The sequence below is a fragment of the Sus scrofa genome, chromosome 13 (assembly GCF_054392235.1).
Source record: "Sus scrofa isolate SSC_HxYL_T2T_F1_AM1 chromosome 13, Sscrofa_HxYL_maternal_Yorkshire_Landrace_v2.0, whole genome shotgun sequence".
NCBI classification, from domain to species: Eukaryota; Metazoa; Chordata; class Mammalia; order Artiodactyla; family Suidae; genus Sus; species Sus scrofa.
In genome coordinates this window covers 147374998-147393029 of record NC_139395.1, presented here as the reverse complement: position 1 = coordinate 147393029, position 18032 = coordinate 147374998, and the positions used below count along the sequence as shown (strand labels likewise).

Below are 18032 nucleotides of genomic sequence, written 5' to 3'. Positions count from 1 at the left end.
CCAGGGCCCCGAGCAGCCCTCAGCCCTGGTGCAGCCTGGTTCTGTGCTCAGGTCTATACTGATGATTCCTTTCCTTGGCCATTTTAATCACTACAAACCCGCAGGCGGTAATGGAGTGGCTTTATGGCGCTGACTGCAGCTGTCTTCCGGCCTGAAGTTTATGAAGGCAGCACAGGGAAGGCGGGTGGGAGGGGACAAAGCAGGCTGTACCTTCCAAGCTGGTAATCATCCCAGTGGGACCCAGCCTGCCTTTTCTTAATGGCGCAGGAGCCCTGGCTCTGCCTGTTAATTACTAAACAGATGTTCAGTGAGTTTAGAAACCCACAGGCCTTTCCTCAGAGAGCAGAGGGGCCTGGGAATGGCCTGCTGTGATGGTAGGGGTGGCACTGGGCTGACAAGGTGATGCATTGATGACAGCTTCTCTGATAGCCACACAGCAGAGCACAGGAGCCCCTGGGAGATGACTGATAAATGCTCAGCAGAGTGGGGAGCACAGGCCCTGGTCACCCCACCCTCTTTCCTCCTTCCTACCAGCCACTGAAGTCACCATTCCAGAGACCTACCCCCACCCCATTCTATGGGCGAGCAGAGAACTGAGTGAAGCATGCCCTTTTTGCCTGGGCTGTCAAGAAGCTTAAAGGTAAATGTCTTGGATGAAGCAAGGGGCCTCTGTTGTACAACACAGCCCCTCCCACCAAGGTGCTCCATGAGCCGAACTGAGAGGGTACTTGCGGGGAGCCGAGAAAATGCAGGGACTCAAAACAAGGACCTTGCCTGATGGCAAAAAAAAAAAACAAAAACTGAAGGCAGGTTCCTAACCAAGAAAAGGAGCTCACCTGAACGGTACAAGCCGAAGGTGGGCTTCTGGTCAGGAAAAAAGCTCACCTGAACGGTGCATGCCGAAGGTGGGCCTCTGGTCAGGATAAAAGCCTGCCTGAATGGTACAAGCCGAGGGTAGGCCTCAGGTTACACGGCTCTCACTTTGATGTTGATGGGGAAGAATTGGGGCTTTCCTGGGAAAATAATTTCCATGTTTGCACCAGAGAACATGGATTGTTTCTCAGGTGACCTAGTCTTTCCTGCTGTTTTATTTGTTATTCAGTTTTCCTCAGTCTTTCCTGATTATTTACTTATTATTCTTATTTTCCATTCTTATTTTCCTGTGGTGATTTGTGATTTAACAAAGTTACAACAATAATATAATAAGAATTTCATCCTGAAGGACTTTCCCCTATTTTAATCCAACTTAGTTAAAACATAGTGTTTATCTATTAACTAGTTATACAGTAACTTTAGAGTTAGGATCTTAATGAGGTTCATAAAAGTTAGGCATATATTATCCAAAAAACTAGCTGTGAGTTTTGTCTTTGATTTCAAAAGCTTTTAAGTGATAGCTAGTTTAGTTAAGTTGGTTTATATTTACTTACACTGTCTCCCTGCCATAACGCTTTGAAAATATGCACCAGTCTACAAACAAGGTTTGTGAATGCCAAATTCTTGTGTCTAGGGCCTCTTCAAAGTACTCACTAAGTTCAGTTAAGATAGAGACCTTCAAACAGGATGTATAGCTGCTACACCACGTAATAGTTAACCGATGTACTTTTAACACTGGGATGTAATCTGTAGTGAAAAACTGTCTATATAATCAATCACTGTTGCCAATAAACTTTGAGCAGTCCAGCGCCCTGAAAGATGGGACAAAGAGGCTGTCTCTGTTGCAAAAGCCGACATCCCTCCATCTTCTTCGGGAAAGTGTACACTCCCTGGCCGCTGGAGCTGGCCTCCGGCAACAGGCACTTAAGTTCTTATGTTACAGAATTTTCTGCAAGCATGTGACCTTGTTGACGGCAGACCCCCAAACTTTCTGTTCCCTTAGCTTCTGGGGCACTGTACCCAACCACTCTGACATTATCCTTCCCTCCTCTGGCCTCTAGTTGCTTTTATTCCCCAGGAGTCCCTCCTCTCCTCTCTCCCACAGCGAATCTCACTTCCAACCTTGGACACTGATCTCCAGCCCACACACTCCCCAGGGGGCCATGGGCACTTCAGCAACTCCCATCTCTCGACCTCCAGTGAGGGTACCAGGGGGCCAGGACAGAGACCTCTTGCCTCTCCCTCATCCGTATATGCATCCGTCGCCAAGTCTGGCCAGCCCTGTCTTCTCAATACTCCTTGAATCGGATTCCTCCTCTTTCTCAAAGCCCATTGCCCTTGGGTTACACTCAGGCTCTCCCTTTAAATCCACCCTCCACACTGCACCACAGGCCCCAGAGCGAGCCTTTGCAAGTCTGACCAGGTCGCTCCCCACAGCAAATCCCCTTCAGTGGCTCCCACTGCTCTCAGGAGAGTGGCTACCCTCCTGTGCCTGACCCTAAGGCCCTGGATGCCCTCCCTCCCTCAGCTCATGTGCTGCCAACACATGCACCAGACCCGAGCCCTGACTTGCCCCCAGCACAGCCTGTGTGCTTCCCACCATTGTTCATGCTCTCCAGCCTCCTAGAAGGCCCCTCCAGTGCGCTGCTGATCTGCCCTAATTAACCCATTCCCCTGGGCCACCCCAACACCAGGCCACATCCCTCTGTCCTGTGCTGCTCCCCAAGAAGGGATGTGGAAATAATCTGGGTCAGCTCCCCCATGCACGTGAGATCTTTGGGGTCCAGGGCTGTGTCTTGGCCATCTTTGTGTTCCCATCATCAGCCCGCCACCTGGCCCAGAGCAGGCACTCATGAGCATTGGCTGGAGTAAGCTATGTGGCCTCATTGCAACATGATGTTTAACCCACGTCCTGCTACCAAGCAGGAGGGAGAGCTCAAACGATAGAGGAAGCCATCTCTCGGCAGGATGTTAGCGAATGGAGGGTGGTGTTTGGGGAGAGCCCCCTCAGAAAGGCCCAGGCCCTACCCTCGCTGCCCCTGGGTGCTCCTACCTTTCTCAGGGTCCTGCAAGCTCGAGCGGATGGTCTCCACCACTTTCTCTACTTCTTCACTTTTGCAGACATTGAGCTGGACGGTTCTTAATCGATCACTCTTCAAGCTGTCCAGTTCCTTGACCCCGTCATGCCCTTTGTCCTGGGGAGGAAAGAGGAGCTGCCTTGCCCGCCTCCTTTCCACCCTATCTCTGGAATGAGGACCAGGGCCAAGGCGGGGAGGTGCCCCAAGTCCCAGCCAAAGCCTGGGGCTTACTCTCAGACATGGGTGATGATCTCCGGAGGCCCAAGAGGCCTGCTCCACCAGCAGGTGATTCTAGCCAATCCCTAAGCACTGATGACACATCAAGCACCAAACTAAGTGCCACAGACACAAGCCCCCAAAGCCTCACTGGCAGGATGTTTCTCTGAGCAGAGGTTACAAAACTCAGTGCTTATCCAGGCCAAGCATGGGGGTATCAGACAATGGGGAGGTGGGGCCTCAGGAATGGAGCACAGCCCTTGCCTCTCACCCCTGCCGGCTATTGTCCATGTGGGTAAGTAAGCTTAGGTAGTTCCCGGCACAGTGGAAATGAACCCAACTAGTAACCATGAGGTTGCAGGTTCAATCCCTGGCCTCGCTCGGTGGGTTAAGGATCCGGCATTGCCATGAGCTGTGGTGTAGGTCTCAGACATGACAGATCCCAAGTTGCTGTGGCCCTGGCGTAGGCCGGCAGCTGTAGCTCTGATTGGACCCCTAACCTGGGAACCTCCATATGCCACAGGTACGGCCCTAAAAAGCCAAAAAAAAAAAAAAAAGTAAGCTTAGGGTTGCCAGATGCTTAGATTTTTAAGCTAGTAATTAGGATCTCCTTATATCTTAAGTGTTGACAACTTATGCTTTAAAAAAAAATACTACTACGTGGGCCAAAACACACCCACAGCCACATGTGACCAGCAGGCTGCCAGTTTGTCACCAAGGGCCAGTCACCACCAGGTTGGTCAGAGTCCAACTCTAATTTCAGTTCAGTCACTATTAGGCGCTGGGCACTCAGGTGTCTCCCTTAACAGGTGCTCAGTTTTCCCAGCTACAGTTGAAAAGAAGGGCATCATTACCTGTTGTGACCTGCTCAGGTTTATGCAATGAGGAAATCACTTTTTTAAAAAACCTGTTTATGATAAAACGCTGTGCAAATTCAGGTATTATTAACAGGAGAAAAGTGTCACTCGCTCAGCAAACATTTCTCGGGCCTCTCTCATGTTCCAGCACTGTGCTGGGAACAAAGATGCAAAAATAGATAACTCAGCCTCTGTTCTCAAAGAGTCACATTTTGAGGAAGGGGGCAGATGAGCAAGCAAACAATACAGGGCAACATTGCTGTCTGAGAGCTTGAGGGAGGTGGGAGGCTGCACAGCAGGTGGGGCGGGCAGGGAAGGCCCTCCAAAGGCAGTGCCAGCTGATGACATTAACCAGAGGGGCCCCCAGGGACCGGGGACCAGACACTTCAGAAAGAGGGGCACCAGGGACCTGCTGCAAGCCATTGCAGTGGTGGGACAGGAGGCTGGAGAGGTGGACAGGGGTCTGTTTGGGGGGCAGTGGGGAGCTGCTGGAGGATTTACAGAAAGTAGACATCATGCATTGTTCACTGTGCTTCAGGCAGTGCTAAGCACTGGACAGGCCTTATCTCATTAGTCCTCGCATCCTGAGCGGGCTGTACTGCCGTACTTCCTCTAGTCTGTGATATGTATTTTTTTCACCATAGGGATGAGCTACAATCGATGTAAAAATTAAAACACGGTCGGTCATAATTTAATGGGTAGTGACTTTTCTCCGTGATGCATGGAACAGTGATGCATCTCACAAGAGGACAGGAATAGCAGCCAGAGGATGAAATGCCTACTCTCAGCCAAGGGCTTGCCTAGGGCACATCTGCTACTGAAACAAACATCCCCAACAAGGCCAGCGTGGGCAGCATGAGGATGGTCAGCACACGTCAGCAGGGGAAAGTTCTCTGCAGGTTGGGCTGAGTGTTGTAAGCGGTTTGAACCAGGAGGACCCTAACCCCGGGCCTAGAGAATTTACATCATACAATGTCAGAGGGACGTAGGAAAAAATGGTGAAGGGGTTTGGGTCAAATGGAACCAGTGGTGGTGGAGACAGTCACTCTGGAAATAAGGCTCTGGAGAACAGGATGATGAGGGGGCTGACTTGTCCTACGCAGCTCGGAAAACAGGACCAGGGCCGAGATGTCAGATTTGGAGTTTCTGCTCTGGTGCAACAAGTTAAGGATCCAGGGTTGCCACAGCTGTGGTGTAGTTCAAAGCTGTGCCTCGGAGTCGATCCCTGGCTCTGGGAACCTCCAAGTGGGGCACAGCGCTTGAGGCACTAGCCTGCCATGTTCCCTCTTTGCCTGGCAGTTAAAGCTCCTTTTTCTGTCTCCCCCACCTCTGTTTCTGAGTTTCTATTTGGCATCAGTGCACAGAGGCAGCCGATGTTTCGCCAACAGCAGCCAAGAGCCTTCTCACAGAGGAAACTGGGGGTTAATCTCCCTGCCCACAGCTTCAGGCTCAGCATTCAGGCCCCCGGGAGAACTACCCCATCCCACCCCACTCCCCCGCCACCGCCACTTCTCCTGACAGATCTCCCCAGGAGTCCTCATCCACCTCTAAGCTGTCTGCATGACCTCCTGTCCTGCTCCCAACAGTAGGGACAGTGATGGTCAGTTTGCCTCCACTTGTTCAAAAGAAACCTGTCCCAACCCCCCTCAGCCCACAGCCTGCAGACCCCGGAAGCCCCCCGCTTCCAGATTCACCCATCCTGGGGCCAAGGCTGCACTGCCCAGGCCACCTCGCTTCACTGCCTCCAGGGTTTCTGTCCTTGTTCACGTCTTTCTTGCTGCTCAAGGACAAGCGTTTGGTCCTACTGTGTTGGTACCTACGTAACTGGTTTACTCATAAACTCACTTCTTGGAGTTCCCGTCGTGGCGCAGTGGTTGACGAATCCGACTAGGAACCATGAGCTTGCGGGTCCGGTCCCTGCCCTTGCTCAGTGGGTTAAGGATCTGGCGTTGCCGTGAGCTGTAGTGTAGGTTGCAGACGCGGCTCGGATCCTTCGTTGCTGTGGCTCTGGCGTAGGCTGGTGGCTACAGCTCCGATTCGACCCCTAGCCTGGGAACCTCCATATGCCGCGGGAGCGGCCCAAGAAATAGCAAAAAGACAAAAAAAAAAAAAAAAAAAAAAAAAAAACAACTCACTTCTTCCACTATCCCTTTAAACTTCATCGTGGCTATTCTTTCCACCCCTAGATGAAATATCAGGCAAGTCTCTTAGCTTCCCCACTCATTCTCAGATAAGAAAACCTCTTTGTTTTGGCATAGAGCCCAGTTCAACCTACTCATCAGATAAGTCACATCTGCAACCTATACCACAGCTCACACTGGATCACATTTTGGCATTTGTGCATGTGTGCCCTTCACCATTAGAGGGAGTAGCTCTGGTATAGCTTTGGAGGGAGCAGTTTAGCAGATTTGAGTAAATTCTAAAATCTGCACACCTTCCCACCTAACACTTGCACATCCAGAATTACTAATGAAAGCCTGCAAAGACAGGTGCAAGACTATTCACTGTGGCTTTGTTTATAATAACAAAAGTAAGAAATAAAGTGCACACATGAATTCTAGTTACTTTGGGGCAAGAGACTGAAATGAAAAGATTTCTCTTTTTACATCATATACTTCTGTATTGTTTGAATCTATTATGAGTTTGTATTACTCTCGTAATTCCCAAGAAGTAAAAGTTAAAAGGACTAACTAACTCTGATCTGGAAATATGTTCAGATCATGGTAATACAAATTACTATTTATATCTGTTTATATTATAGAAATTTTTACACTGAACAGATATTGTTTTACAGACATTAAACCTAGTTTAAAAAATTCCTTCCCAGGGTTCCTAGGGCCTTAAAAATAAAGAAAAATGTCTCATCCACTGAGCAGAGACAGCAATTTATCCTGAATATCCATTCTTCCCTTCCTCTATAGCAGTAAAATACCTGACTTAAAGCAGGGTTCATATTGTCTCAGAGTACAGACTACATTTTCCAGCTTCCCTAGCAGCCAGGTAAGCCATGTGACTAAGTTTTGGCCAATAGAATGAGAGCACAGGTGCTATAAGTGCACCTTCTGGGTCATGCCTTTAAAGACCAATAAGAGAAACACTCACGGTAGGAGAACTACAAACTAAACATATATGGAGGTACATTTCTCACCTATCAAACTAGCAAAAATCAAAAGTTTGAAGCACATTCTGTTGGTGAAATTATGTAGAAACAAGTATTCACCTACATTATTGGTGGGAATGTAAAATTACATGATAGGAAATTGAAATGATGACATATTTCATTAACCCTTTGACTTAAGTGTAATCTCACTCCTAGGAATTTACCCTGAAGACAAACCTCCAACAATACAAAACTATGCATTCACAGGGTTATTCATAGAGGCAACAATTGTAATTGCAAGATATTGGAAAACAACCTAAATGCTCCTACATATATAGGAAACTGGTAGAGCACTATGATGCTGTTTAAAAGAGTGAGGGAGATCTCTGTGAACCCATATGGAGTGGTTTCCAAAATATACTGGTAAGGGTTTTTTTAGGTACAAAAGGGGTACATACAATATATAAACATTTATGTAAGAAGCAGGAAATGAAAGAATGGAATAGAAAAGAGAGGAGGTGGGAGAGTTCCCATTGTGGCTCAGCAGGTTAAGAACCCAACTACCATCCATGAGGATGAGGGACCCATCCCTGGCCTCACTCAGAGGGTTAAGGATCTGGCATGGCCGCAAGTTGTGGTATAAGCTACAGACACAGCTGCATCAGGCATTGCTGTGGTTGTGGGGTAGGCCTGCAGCTGCAGCTCTGATTCCACCCCTGGCATGAACTTCTATATGCCACAGCTGTGGCCATAAAAAGAAAAAGAACAAACAGATAGGAGGTTGGAGAACAGTACTACTTTGAGGTTACTCTTTACATAATTTTGACTTTAGATTGTTGTTAATGTTTTACATTTTCTAAAATTAAATTAAATCAGTAAGAATGAGAGGAACAAAATACAGAGAAATACATAAACCAAACTATTTTCAAATTAATAACAACAATTTAAAAAAGAATTAATCCAAGTAATTTTAAACACAGTGTTTTGCATACCTTTGGTCAACAGATAAAAAATACTTTAATGAACTCTTGAGCTCTACTGCGGTGGCCACAATAAACTTCCTTGCAGGACAACCTGCTGTGGGAGCAGCTGACAGAAGGTCTCTGGCTGCTGTACCTTCAAATCCACTGTAGCATGAATGCCATGGTCACAGTCATGCGTGCCTGGGCTTCTCTCAGCCAATCGCCAAACACGGAAGGACCTTTGCTTGAGGACTCCCCATCATCCCAGCTGAGACTCTCTAACTGGACTGCAGTCTGCACTCCACCTAACTTATCCTCTTCCTTCTAATTTCTTTCCACAGACCTGCATTACAATCTAATGGATTTCTCCACTTTTCCTGCTCCATTCCCCTTTGGCCATTACAAGCATTTCTCAAATCAATCCCTTGCACATCCGATCCTATTCCAGCATCTGCTTTTGCAGGATCCAAGCTGACACAACAACCTAGTAGGTTTGCTGTTTTTAATGGTATGAATATAGCAATTCTGAACCAAATGTGTGTGTATTGTAGGATTAACCAAATTAGTAAATATACCTATATGGTTGAGAATCAAAGTTCCAACTACAGGAAAAGATGAAACAAATATGGAATACAGGAAGCAAGAAGAATGTTGTTATATTGAATTGGAATAGGTCAGTATAACCTCATGAATTTGTGTGTGCGTGTGTGTGTGTGATATTCATAGGAAACATATAGGAGATAGGCAAATATAAATACAGTGTGTGCACATATATGTGTGTGAGATTATATTTATGTCTTCTAACTTTGCCCACTCAGAGAAACAAGAAGCATCAATGCCTCATAGCAATGAGCTCCTCTAATGCCCAGATGTTGGTTTCTAAATTCCATTAAAAGGAACTAGGTAAAATACATGCCTACACAGAGTCATGTACATAATGTTCATAGCAGCAATAGTCATAATGGCCAAAAAAATCCAAACATTTTTATCCAAATATCCATCAATTAGTGAATAAAATTTTTAATATAGCAAATCCATACAATAAAATACTACCCAGCAGTAAAAAGGAATGAACTACTGATACATTCTACAACTGGTGAATCTCAAACATTATGATAAGTGAAAGAAACCTGACACAAAAGACTATCCACTCTATGATTCCATTTATATGACTAGTCCAGAAAAGGCAAATCCAAAGAGACAGAAATCAGAAGCTACCTCAGCCTAGAGGTAGGTGTGGGTAGGCATGCAAATTGTCAAGAAAGAAATTTCTGAAAGTTGGAAATGTTCTGAAAGTGAATTGTGATAATGGTTGCACAACTCTCTAAATTGGGGAAACTGTCCCCTAATTACTTTTGCAGCTTCATTTCCCAGTGCTTCCTTTCATGCACCCTAAGTTCCACTTGACGAGACTCAGAGGAGCCTCATGCTTCCAAGCTTATGCCCAGGTTAAGTCTTCTGTCTGACAGCTTGTTGCTCTGTCTCCACCCCTGACAGCATTATTCACTCTCCACAGCCCAGAACAAATGTCACTCCTCTGTCATGCCAGAGTCAATCCCTTCTTTCTATGCATTCTCATTATTCTTTGCACGACCCTGAGAACACTCTCCACTCTAATTCCTCCAGCTGTGTCTCTGTATGGCTGTCCCATCACCACTGAATAGTGCTCCCTGGGGGAGGGATCAGGTCTTACTCTTCTTCAGCACTTAGCAAAGTGTCCACACATAATTAGCACTTGGCAAATGAATGAATAAATGAATGAATGAATGGAGCTATGAAGAACAAGAGAGATGAAGTGAATGGAAAAGAAATCAGCTGTTTTAAGCAACAGATGAACCAGTTGTTAGGAAAGCAATTTAAAAACAAACACTGGGCAGTTCTGATAGTGAATACTCAGCTTGGAATAAGATTCTGGGAAGATGACAGAGTAGGAAGTACCAGGAATCTGTCTCCCTACCTAGACAGTAAATGCATGGGCAGAATCTGTCAAATGCAACCACTCTGGAACTCTCGAATCTGTTGAAGGCTTCCAGCTTCCAGGGGAATGCTTAGATGGTAAATTGTGGCTATCTGAGCAATTTCACCACTTCTATTCAACACGTTACTAGAAGTTATAGAGCAATTAGGCAAGAAAAAGAAATGAAATACATCCAAATTGTAAAGGAAGAAGTAAAACTATCCGCTTGCAGGTGATGTGATCTTACATGAAGAAAACCCTAAAGATTCCACAAAAATAAAACCGTTAGAACAAAGGAATTAAGCAAAGTAGCAGGATGAAAATCAATACAAAAAATCAGTTGCATTTCTATATGCACAAACAATACAAAATCTGAAAAAGATATTACAAAAATAATTCTGTTGATAACAGCATCAAAAAAGGCTAAAATACTTAGAAATTAACTTAACCAAGAAGGTGAAAGACTTGTACAATGAAAACTACAAAACACTTCTAAAAGAAATTAAAGGTGATAGAAATAAATGGAAACACATCCTGTCTACATGGATCGGATGACTTAATATTGTTAAAATATCAATACTATGCAATCTACAGATTTTATCCAATACCTGTCAAAAACTTAATGATTTTTTTAAAAAAGGAAAACCATCTTAAAACTCATATGGAAGCTGAAGGGACCCCAAATAGCCAAGACAATCTTAAAAAAGAATGAAACTAGAAAACTCAGACTTACTGATTTTGAAATTACTACAGAGCTACAGTAATCAAAATAGTCTACTACTGGCATAAAGATAGACATATGGGCCAATGGATTAGACTAGAGAGCCCAGAAATAAACTGTCATATAAATGGTCAAATGACTTTTGACAAGGCTGCTTTAACCACTCATGTGGAAAAGACAGTTTTTTCAGCAAATGGTGCTGGGAACACTGGATATCCTCGTGTAAAAGAATGAGTTGGACCCTTACTTAACACCATACACAAATTAATTCAAAAGGGATCAAGGACCTACATGTAAGACCCCAAAAATAAAATTCTTAGAAGAAAACAAAGGGCAAAAGCTTCACAACATTGGATTTGGCAATGATTTCTTGCATATGCCACTAAAGATACAGGTAACAAAATTTAAAATAGGCAAATGGACTTCAAAATTTTTTCTTAATTCTGTACATCAAAAGACACTATCCACAGAGTAAAAAGGCAACCCCCAGAGTGGGAGAAAATATTTGCAAGTCACATATGTGATAAGGATCTAATATCCAGAATATATAGAAATATACATATATAGTTACAAGAGAAAAGTCTATAACATATATTATAAATATATAATATAGTCTATATACAGAAAACCAGAATGTATGTACAAAACTCAATAGCAACAAAAGCAACAACAAAACTTATTCAAAAAATGGGCAAAGGATTTCAACAGATATTTCTCCAAAGAAGATATATGAATGGCGAATAAGCACATGAAACAATAGCCGTGTATAGAAGAATATGATGATGAAGATGATTCATCTCTTACCTTCATCAAGCAGCCAGCAAATACAAGGAAGCCTTTTGAATGCAGATGCTTGGCCAGTGAGAACCCAAATCCAGAGTCACAGCCTGTGACCAGGACAGCTTTGCTGCCAACCTGTTTCCAAAGGTGAGACCCCATGTTAGGAATGGAGGATCCTGAGGGCTGAGTGACTGTCCTCCCCCAGGCAGTGACAATTAGGGCTTCCTAAGTGGGCCAGGCCCGCCCTCCCCACCTGACTCTCACTGTTGGAGAAGCACCATGGTATCGTAGAAACGCCTGGACTCAGAATCAGGAGACCAGATTCTAACCCTGACTCTGCCATCAATGTTACAGTGTTGCTTGAGGACACTAATTCCTCTTTCTGGACCTCAGTTTCCTCATCTAGAATCTCCATTATCACCATCGCCATCATCACTGCCATCTTCACCGTCAAGTATTGAGTATTTACCATATTCAAGGCATTATTTTTATTTAATTCTCACAATAACCCCATATAGTAAGTATGATTATTATACCATGTTACAAGTGAAGAAACAGACTGTTTTGGTTTTTTTTTTTTTTTGGTTTTTTTTGTTTGTTTGTTTTTTGTGTGTTTGCTTTTTAGGGCTGTACCCATGGCATATGGTTTCCAGGCTAGGGGTCGAATCAGAGCTGTGATCGCCTGCCTGCACCACAGCCACAGCAATGCAGGATCCAAGCCACGTCTGCAACCTACACCGCAGCTCAAGGCAACGCTGGATCCTTAACCCACTGAGCAAAGTGAGGGATCAAACCCCCGTCTTCAAAGATACTAGTCAGGGTCATTAACCACTGAACCATGACAGGAACTCCAGAAACAGACATTTTTTAAACGCCCATTAGTGACAGAGCTGGAATTGAAAACCAGGACTGAGACCTCCCATAGTCCCATAGTCCAAACTCTTAACCCCTCGTCTCACTTGATTGGGGAAGGGGGTTGTTCAGTGAGCGAGAGAGTGGCTCCAAGTGCCCTGGCAACACTGCAGCCCTGCTCTGAGGGTGGTTCCAGGCCTGGGAGCTGAGAGGAGGGTTCTGACCACGTGGCTGGTTCCCAGGTGGCCAGGCTGCCACTCACCGGGTTCACCGAATCAGCATAAGTCCGACGGCTGCCAGGGACAAAGGAGGGAGAGTAAAACAGCAGCGAGCCTCTGCAAGAAGAAAGACAGCCATGAACAGAGGCCGTGGTCACACCAGACCTTGTCCCCGGGGTGGAAGCACCTTCGCAGACCCTCAGTCACCAGTGAGCACCACACTACACCCACCCCAGTCCTCTGAGGACAACCTGCTGGTACTACTGAGGAGAAGGGCCTATTTCCTCCAGGGTTACTAGTCTGGGAGAAAGTTTGCCAGCAGTCGCAGTGGCCATTTTCACCACTGTGTAGGAAAAGCCTCCTAGCAACAGACCTTTGTTAACAAAGCCTTCTGCAAAGTCAACGTCTTAACACTTAGGTTTCATATGGCTTCCTGATAGTTTTTTATTTCGAAATAATTCTAGATTCACATGCAGTTAAGAAATAATACAGAGAGGGAGTTTCCTTGTGGCTCAGCAAAAACGAATGCAACTAGGATCCGTGAGGACTGGGGTTCAATCTGTGGCCTCGCTCAGTGGGTTAAGGATCTGGTGTTGCTGTGAGCTGTGGTGTAGGTCACAGACACAGCTGGGATCTGGCTTTGCTGTGGCGGTGGTGTAGGCCCGCAGCTGTAGCTCTGATTCAACCCCAAGCCTGGGAACTTCTACATGCCGCGGGTACGGCCCTAAAAAGCAAAAAAAAAAAAAAAAAAAAAAAAAAAGAAAAAAGAAATAATACAGAGAGATGCCCTGTACCTTTTACCTAGTGGCTCCTAATGGCAACATCTTGCAAAACTCTAGTACAATATCATAACCAGGATACTGACAAATGCAGTGAAAATGCGAACCATTCCATCACCACAAGGAGCCTTCCTTTTATAGCCACTCCCACTCCCTTCCCACTCCACATTCTTTTTAACCACTGTCTGTTCTCCACCTCTATAATTTTGTCATTTCAAGAATGGAATCATATAGTATGTAACCTTTTGGGATTGCTTTTTTCATGCAACTTAAGTCTCTGGAAATACACTGATTGTTGCATTTATCATAAATGTTTCTTTTTACTGCTAAGTTGTATTCCTTGGGATCATGTACCACCTTTAATTCACCTACTGAAGGTCATCAGGGTTGTTTCCAGTTCGGGACTATTGACAAATAAAGCTTCTAGGAACATTCCTGCACAGGTCTTTGTGTGAACCTGTTTTTCTCTTGGGTAAATGCCCAGGAGAGCAATTGCTGGGTCACATGGCAGTTGCATGTTTAGTTTTTCAGAAACTTTCCAAGTGTTTCTCAGAGTGGCTGTGGCATTCTACATTCCCAGCAGCAATGTTGAGTGACCCTGTTCCTCCATATCCCTGCCAGCAGTTGGTGTATCTCTATTTTTTTATTTGAATGATAACTGTGTAAAGATAGCCATTGTGGTCTTAATTTGCATTTCTCTAATGGCTAAAGATGTAGGATATCTTTTCCAAGTGCTTATTTGCTGTCAGTATGATAGAGTTAGTTTCTTCAGTCCCCATCTTGCCCTTGCTGTAGCAAAGTACTGGAAGGGCAGAGAGGTCACAAATTTGTTAAAGTGAAAATACATTTTCAAAGAGAGAGAGAGTGAGTGAGAACTCACGTGTGCGCAGGTTAAAAGAGGGCCTGACTCATTTTACAATTGCTCTTATACTACCCCCTCTACAGGCAATTTGAGTGGAGACCCAGTTTCTCCTGCTCCAGCCCCCTGTGTAAGGGCTGAGTGCTGTTTGATCTTGTATGGGACATATTTGATCTGGTTGGTTTCCAGCAGGATACGTTATTTGCATGGGGAACAGGTTGCAGAGAGGTGGGGTGAGGAATGGGCCACATTCCTTCCTTACCAGGCTGGTGGAGGGGGGGAAAGGGGCATTACAATGAGACACGACCAGAGGCTTTTGGGTTTAATCTCCTTGAAGGGGACTTGAAGCCTATAACAAGGATATCCACTTTGGTAAAATGTCTCTTTGACATCTTTTGTGCATATTCTAACCTGATTGTTCTTTTACTATTGAACTTTTGGAGTTCTTTCTATATGTTCCAGATGCTAGTCTTGTGCTGCACAAAAATAATTTCTCCTCCTCTGTGATTTGTCTTTTCATCCTCTCTAGAGGTCTTTCATAGAGATAAAGTAATTCATTTTCATGAAATCTGACTATTCAATTTTTCCTTTACAGATCATGCTTTTGTGTCAAGTTTCAGAACTCATTGCCTATGCCCCAAACCAAAGATTTTCTCCTGTTTTTTTCTACAAGTTTTAGAGTCTTGTGTTTTACAAGTGAAGTCCGTGATCCATTATAAGTAAACTTTTGTATAAAATGTGAGACTTATTAAAGTTGGTCGATTTTGGTTTTGCCTATGACTCTCCATGCTCAAGCACCATTTTGTTTTCCTCCATTGAATTGCTTTTGCCCCTTTGCTGAATATTAGTTGGCATACCTTTGTGGGTCTATTTCTGGATTCTCTGTTTCACTGAGCTCTGCACTCTCACTTTATCTTTCTTTTTCGAAATTTTTTTTGCTATTCTATTTCCTTTGCCTTTTCATATAAATTTAGAATAATCTTTATAAAAATCTGATGAGGATTTTGATAGAAATTCTGTTAAGCTTGTATATCAATTTGAGGAAAGTCAACATCTTTACTTTTTTGAGTCCTTCAATCTCTGAACATAGGGTGGGTCTCCATTTATTTAGATCTTTGATTTTTTTTTCCTCAGCATTGTAAAGGTTTCAAAGTACAAATCCTGTATATTTTGTTGTATTTATACCTAAGTAACTCATTCTTGCGAGCAATTGTAAATGGTATTGTTTCAGATTTTGATATCTACAAATTCGTTGCTAGGATATATAGATACACTGATTTGTGTTATCTCGTGTTCCGTGTCCTGATGAATGAATTAGTTCTAGGAGTGTTTGTGGATCCCTTGGGGTTTTCTATATAGTCGATCATGTAATTTACAAATAAGAAGAGTTTTATTTCTTCTTTCACAATCTGTAGGATTTTTATTTCCTTTTCTTGCCTTATTGTACTTACTTATTGCACTATGGCGAATCAGGGCTGAGAGCAACATTCTTGCCTTGCTCCCCATCTTGGAGGAAGGCATTAAGTCTTTCACCGGGAAATATGTCAGCTACAGGGTTTTTGTAGATGCTCTTTATCAAGTTTAGAAAGCTCCCTTCCTTGCCTACTTTTCTGAAGGTTTTTATCATACATGGGTGTTAAATTTTGCTTTTTCTGCATTGATAGAGCCTTGTGATTCTTCTTCTTTGGCTTTCGATTTGGTGGGTGAACTGATTTTCAACAATGAACAATCTTTTAAAATTGACAGAACATTGTAAATCAACTATTCTTTAATTTTAAAACATTTTTTAAAAGAAGGGTTAAAAAAACCCACCTTAAAAAAAAAAAAAGTGGACCATCTTTGCATCCCTGGAACAAATCCAATTTTTCATGGTTTGTAATTCTTTTTATATTTTTTGATGAATTCTATTGGAAAATATTTTAAGAATTTTTGCATCTATATTCATGAAGGATATTGGTCTGTATGGTTTTTTGTTTTGTTTTGTTTTGTTTTTTGTACTGTCTTGGTCTGATGTTGGAATGAGGGTAATAACAGCTTCATTAAAATAAATTGGAAGGAGTTACTGCTGGGAACTGATGGGAGTTTCAGCTTCCCAGTGGGTCTACACCCATACCTCCCAGTACCTCATTCCTGCTCCCCACTCTAAGGGAGAGTGTGCTTTCATTACTGCTAAGAGGTGGAGATGGTCCTGACAGTCCTCTCTCTTCACTAGATATCCTCAAACACTGCCCTACCCCACCCCAAGAAGGCTGAGTGCCTTAGTACCAAGGGGTGAGAATGTACGACCTGGCGCCTACTTGGCTTTCTCTGACGCTACCCTAGGTGGGAGCATTGGTCACAAGTGAACAGAATTATATGGTCTGTATGAACAAACCTAGTTAAATGATCCTATTTAGGAGTTCCCGTTGTGGCGCAGTGGAAACGAATCCGAACTCTGAAGTTGTGAGTTCGATCCCTGGCCTTGCTCCGTGGATTAAGGATCCAGCATTACTGTGAGCTGTGGTGTAGGTTGCAGACGCGGCTTGGATCTGGCGTTGCTGTGGCTGTGGTGTAGGCTGGCAGCTGTAGCTCTGATTAGACCCCTAGCCTGGGAACCTCCATATGCTGCAGGTGCAGCCCTAAAAAAGACAATAAATAAATAAATAAATACTGACCTTATTTAAAAATAACTGTATGACTTTTTGCTCTACAAAAAAGGACTAGGTGTCCCTGGCAGAACTAGATTATATGTGCTTGTCCCAGTCATCCCCTTTGCATACTTTAATACTTTTAAATATAACTAAAAGGTCACAGAAAGAAAAAAATTTTATTCCAAACTGACTTATTTCCAGATTTTTTTCTAACCCACCTCCCCATCCTCAAATGTATCCACTCAAACTTGACTCTCTCAGGGTGTATTATATCAGGAACTACTGCTCATACCCAGCTGTCAGTGGCATAATTCTGCTTCTCCAGAGAGCATAAGGCTCCACCCTCCACACCCAATCCCCAAGAGTCAGAACCCCTGGCACTGCTGGGAAGCACCAGCTGACACAGGCGGGCCCTCCTGGGCACCACCTGGCTTCTCAGTCTCCTTCTTTTCCACTGCTGGGACTGCCTCTTCCTGCTCTTATTTCTCCTCTCATTTTTCAGCTTCTGCAGGTGCCAGGGGATCCCTGGCTTGGGGATACTTCTCCATTCACAGGGGACTCAGGCCTGGGAAGGCCTTAGCAGCTCAGTTATAAGCACCTGGGGAGTTTGTCAAAATGCAGGCTCCTGGGTCCCTGCCTGACATTCCGATTCAGTAGGAAGAGGTGGCCCTGGAAATCTGCAGGATTAAGCAGCACCTCAGATAATTCCAGCACAGCAGGACCTGGGAAAGGTTGATGTAGGTGCATTGCGCTCTTCTCAGGTTCTCCCCACTGGCTGTTTACTAGAATCACTTGGGATTGCAGCATGACTATGTGCTTACATTATGAAAAAGAGTTCTTACCACTTAGAGACAGCCAGCTAAGTATTTACACATCAAACACGATGTCCAGGATTTGCTTTGAAATAATCCAGGGGAGGGACGTGGGTGGGGACATAGATGAAACAAGATTGGCCATGAGCGGATAACTGTTGATGCTCAAGTCTGCCAGGGATCAATACACTACTTTCTACTTTTGCGTATCTTTGAAATTCTTTCCAAAATAGTTTAAGAAGAATAACCAGGGAAGCTTTTTAAACTACTCCCATGGTTGGCTTCATTCCTAATGAATGAAATCCAAGTCCCCAAGGGTAGGGCACAGGGATTTTTTT

General features: G+C 44.1%; 1 protein-coding gene across 5 annotated transcripts in view; it reads right to left on the bottom strand.

The window, feature by feature from the left end:
- Positions 1-18032, bottom strand: part of BDH1 (3-hydroxybutyrate dehydrogenase 1) — a 44931-nt gene that overhangs the window by 10034 nt on the left and 16865 nt on the right. For all 5 annotated transcript variants that reach the window (XM_021070089.2, XM_084990753.1, XM_021070091.2 and 2 more), the window contains exons 3-5: positions 12659-12731; positions 11569-11679; positions 2927-3068 (exon numbers count right to left, since the gene is read on the bottom strand). In XM_021070089.2, coding sequence (XP_020925748.1) covers positions 2927-3068; positions 11569-11679; positions 12659-12731 — 326 coding nt within the window. The remainder of the gene's footprint in view (positions 1-2926; positions 3069-11568; positions 11680-12658; positions 12732-18032) is intronic.